At 40.5% G+C, this 4,002-nt stretch overlaps 1 protein-coding gene across 1 annotated transcript; it reads left to right on the forward strand.

The window, feature by feature from the left end:
* Positions 1–2,750: 2,750 nt before the first annotated feature.
* On the forward strand, positions 2,751–3,384 carry LOC109240702 (the record flags this gene model as incomplete). Its single annotated transcript, XM_019407371.1, has 1 exon — positions 2,751–3,384. A coding segment is annotated over exon 1 (634 nt), but the record flags the coding sequence as incomplete, so codon positions are not given.
* Between the last annotated feature and the right edge of the window lie 618 nt (positions 3,385–4,002).

Below are 4,002 nucleotides of genomic sequence, written 5' to 3' on the forward strand. Positions count from 1 at the left end.
TTCGAGGCAGTGTCTAACTCAGGACTGATATCATGAAATATGCTAAGCATCATGGAAGCAGTGATAGGGATCCCTGAAGGATGCACATGATAGGCACAAAGCCCCAAACAATTCATAAACTCCAAGTAGAATAATTACCAAACAATTTCTAGTCAAGAACGCAGTACGAACATAATTCGGAATGGACTAGGTCACAATCCCTAGTCACAATCGACCCCGCACTCGTCATAGAGTACGTGTCTCGCCTCAATATAGCGTCACAATGTGATATACCGGGGTTTCAAACCCTCAGGTCATCATCGACATCTATTACTCATCTCAAGCCGGCCACAAGTCTAGCTCGCTATGCCTTTGCCTTTCGAATCAACCTCTTTGCACGCCGAATCTGATTAAAACCACAACGAATACATTTACATAGGCTTAAAAAACATAAACCAATCGAAAAGACTCGAAAAAACACCAAAAATTTACGAAGTTGCAAAACCCTAGCCCCGGGCCCACTTCTTCAAAAATTATTGAAATTCACATAACGGATTCCTCGTCTCGCCACGAGTCCGTACATATAAAATTTACCAAAATCGGAGTTCAAATGCCCCTTCAAATCCCAAATTTTCATTTCAAAACCCAAGCCCTAGTTCTTCAAATTTATACCCAATTTTCCAAGAATTAAAGGTTGATTCTTCGATAAAATGGCGTTTCTAGGTCACGAGACTTACCTCCAATCAATTGCCGTCAAAATCCTCTTCAGTTTCTACCAACAAGCTCTTAAGGTGGTTAACAATGGAGGAAAAATGAATAGACTCGCGGATGAAATAATAATATAAAAACCCTTCTGCCCAGCGACTTTTGCTTCTGCGGTCCCGCTTCCGCTTATGCGGGACCGCTTCTGCGGCCAAAAATCCCGCTTTTGCGGTCCTCATTAAAAAAACCAACTTCCGCTTTTGCGGCTCAGATTCCGCTTCTGCGGAATTCCCTCCTAACGACCAAAACCGCTGATGCGGAAAGTGTTCCGCTTCTGCGGAACTACTCTACCAAACCACTGACCGCTTCTACGATGCCTCACCCGTTTCTGCGGAACCGCTTCTGCGGTTCATTTCCGCAGAAGCGGAAATACCAGATACCAGCAAAAATGAACCTGCAACAAACTTCAAAAACTCTCCGTTTAACCACTCGAACTCACCCCGAGGCCCCCGGGACCTCAACCAAAAACACTAGCACATCCTAAAACCTTATTCAATCTTGTTCCAATCCTCAAAACACATCAAACAACGCTAAACCATCAAATCACATCGGATTCAAGCCTAAGTTTCTTAAAAAACCTCCGAATTGCACATTCGATCAAAGACCCGACCTACACACCTCCGAATGACCTGAAACTTTGCGCATATACCCAAAATCACCTAACGGAGCTACTGCAACTCTCGAAATTCCATTCCGACCCTCGGATCAAAATCTCACCTATCCACCGGAATTCGCCAAAATGCCAACTTTGCCAATTCAAGCCTAATTCTACTCCGGACCTCCAAAATCACTTTCGATCGCACTCCTAAGTCACAAATCACCTCCCGAAGCTAACCGAATCACCAGAATTCACATACGAGCCTTCTAACTAATAAGTCAACGTTCAGTTGACTTTTCCAAACCAAACCTTCCTTAAAGAGACTAAGTATCTCATTTCCTATCCAAACCAATTCAATTAAAATCTAACTCACCCGTTGCTGATAATAAAACATGAAAGAGCAATAAATGGAGGAAACGGGGATGTAATACATGAGACGACGGGTTGGGTCATCACAAGATTACACGTGAATAAGATACTGGGATTACTTCCGCTGCTTATTATGATCCAACAATTGGTATCAGAGCCTACTCACATCTAATTAAATAATTAGGATAACCATAAGGATTAATATCATGTTCTATATGTAAAGTTTTGAATTACATGCAAAGCTTGTTTTTCTGAAAACCTATAATGTTTTGGCGTGATTATCTGTTATGGGTTGTATTGATTATTCTGAAAACTTGATTTATCCTTTTAATATTGGTGAGGTTGAGTTAGAATAATCTGAAAGTTGAATTTTATCATGTAAAACGGAAAAACAAGTTTTGCCGAATTAGGGCAGAAAATCGGAGGTCAAAAAGTTGACGGACTCCGATTGACCTGAAACTTGGCAGGTCCATGCGAAACGGCCCAGTGAGCAATACTCATGGTTTTCAATACCTAAGTCGTTTTTTGGGATTTAGGGGTCGTTTAGATGGTGTTTTTGCTGTTTTTCTAAAATTTTGAAATTTTTTTTTTGTTGTTTTTAATTCCAGTAATTGTGGGGATCAATTCCCTTGGTCCCCGGGGTTAAAAATCAGTGATATAATATTTTTATACATTGACGTAGGTCTTTTTCCATATCGGATAAAAATATTATGAATAATCACTGTGTTATACTAGTCATTGATTATTTGTATTTACTCTCCATCTGAGTATGCATGTTGGTTCAATGGGACTAATATATGTTGAATGTTGATATTCACTTGGCTTAAATTAACAGTTTACTCTCCAGCTGAGTATGACCTGTTTAAGTTTATGGAGTGAAAATCTGTCATTATATATGTACATTGCAAGAATAGCTTCTTTCCCATCGAAATTTGTTGTTCAAGGTGCATAGATTGTATATATATAGTGTGTTTTGAATTTTAATGTTCATAATACAAACTGATTTAATCTATTTAAATATTTAATGTCTCCTAGATTGATAATGACTGCTTTCAATCCCCTTACTGCCATTCTTACTCAAAACAAACTTGAGGGTCCAAATTATGTTGATTGGAAACGAAATTTGGATATTGTTCTAATTGCTGAAGAGTACAAATTTGTGCTTGATGAGGTGTGTCCAGAAAAACCTGGAGACGATGCCACAGATGATGAACAAAAGGCTTACCAGAAATGGATTAAGGCTGATGAGATGGCGCGGTGTTACATTTTGGCATCCATGTCGAATGTTCTGCAACATCAGCATCAGCCAATGGAGTCTGCTTATGACATTCTGGAAAATCTCAAAGAAATGTTCGGAGATCAGAATCGTGCAGCTAAGCAGACTGCCATGAAAGCCCTTCTGAATACCAAAATGGTTGAAGGTTCATCGGTCAGGGACCATGTTCTGAAGATGATGAGTCTTCTGAATGAACTGGAGGTCCTTAGAGCTAACATTGATAAGGACACGCAGGTTGAAATGATCCTGCAGACTTTGCCTGACAGTTTTCAGCAGTTTCGCCTGAATTATAACATGAACAAAATGGATTTGTCCCTTGCGAAATTGCTGAATGAGCTGCAGTCGGCAGAGACTATTATCAAGTCCCAAGCTCCTCCCGTGGCATTGAATTTTGAGGCAGGTTTGTCACGACCCTAGTTCACCAACCGTGAACATGTCATGACGGCACCTGGTCCCCATGACCAGGTAAGCCTAACATTTGCGGAAATATATTAATTGCGGAAAAATAAAGAATATCAAATCAAATATCTAAAAGAAACTGTACTGAATGCCGCTTGGCAAGTACAACTCATTATCACAAGTCTAAAACAATTTCCAAAACCCGAAAACTCACGGGCAACACAGGCTACAGAAGTGTATAGTGAAGGTTCCAAACTCCAGAATTTCTAACAACCGAAAGAAGGAAAAACTAAGTACTAAAGATAGAATAAGAGGGAGACTCGTCGGTCTGCGGACGCAGCAGATCTACCTCGAAGTCTCCGTAGTCCTCCTGCCTCACTGATAGGGCGCCTGAGTAGAGGTACCTGGATGATCTGCACATGAAAAACATGCGCAGGAAGGGCATGAGTACACCAAAACGGTACTCAGTAAGTGCCAAGCCTAACCTCGGTTGGGTAGTGACGAGGAAGGTCAGGGCCATACTGAGACAAAATATAGTAACAACAATAATTAACAGTATGATAATCTGACAGAAATAATAAATACAGCAGTGATATAAGACAGATTAAGCAAGGCAATA

This window comes from Nicotiana attenuata, unplaced genomic scaffold (assembly GCF_001879085.1).
Source record: "Nicotiana attenuata strain UT unplaced genomic scaffold, NIATTr2, whole genome shotgun sequence".
NCBI lineage: Eukaryota > Viridiplantae > Streptophyta > Magnoliopsida > Solanales > Solanaceae > Nicotiana > Nicotiana attenuata.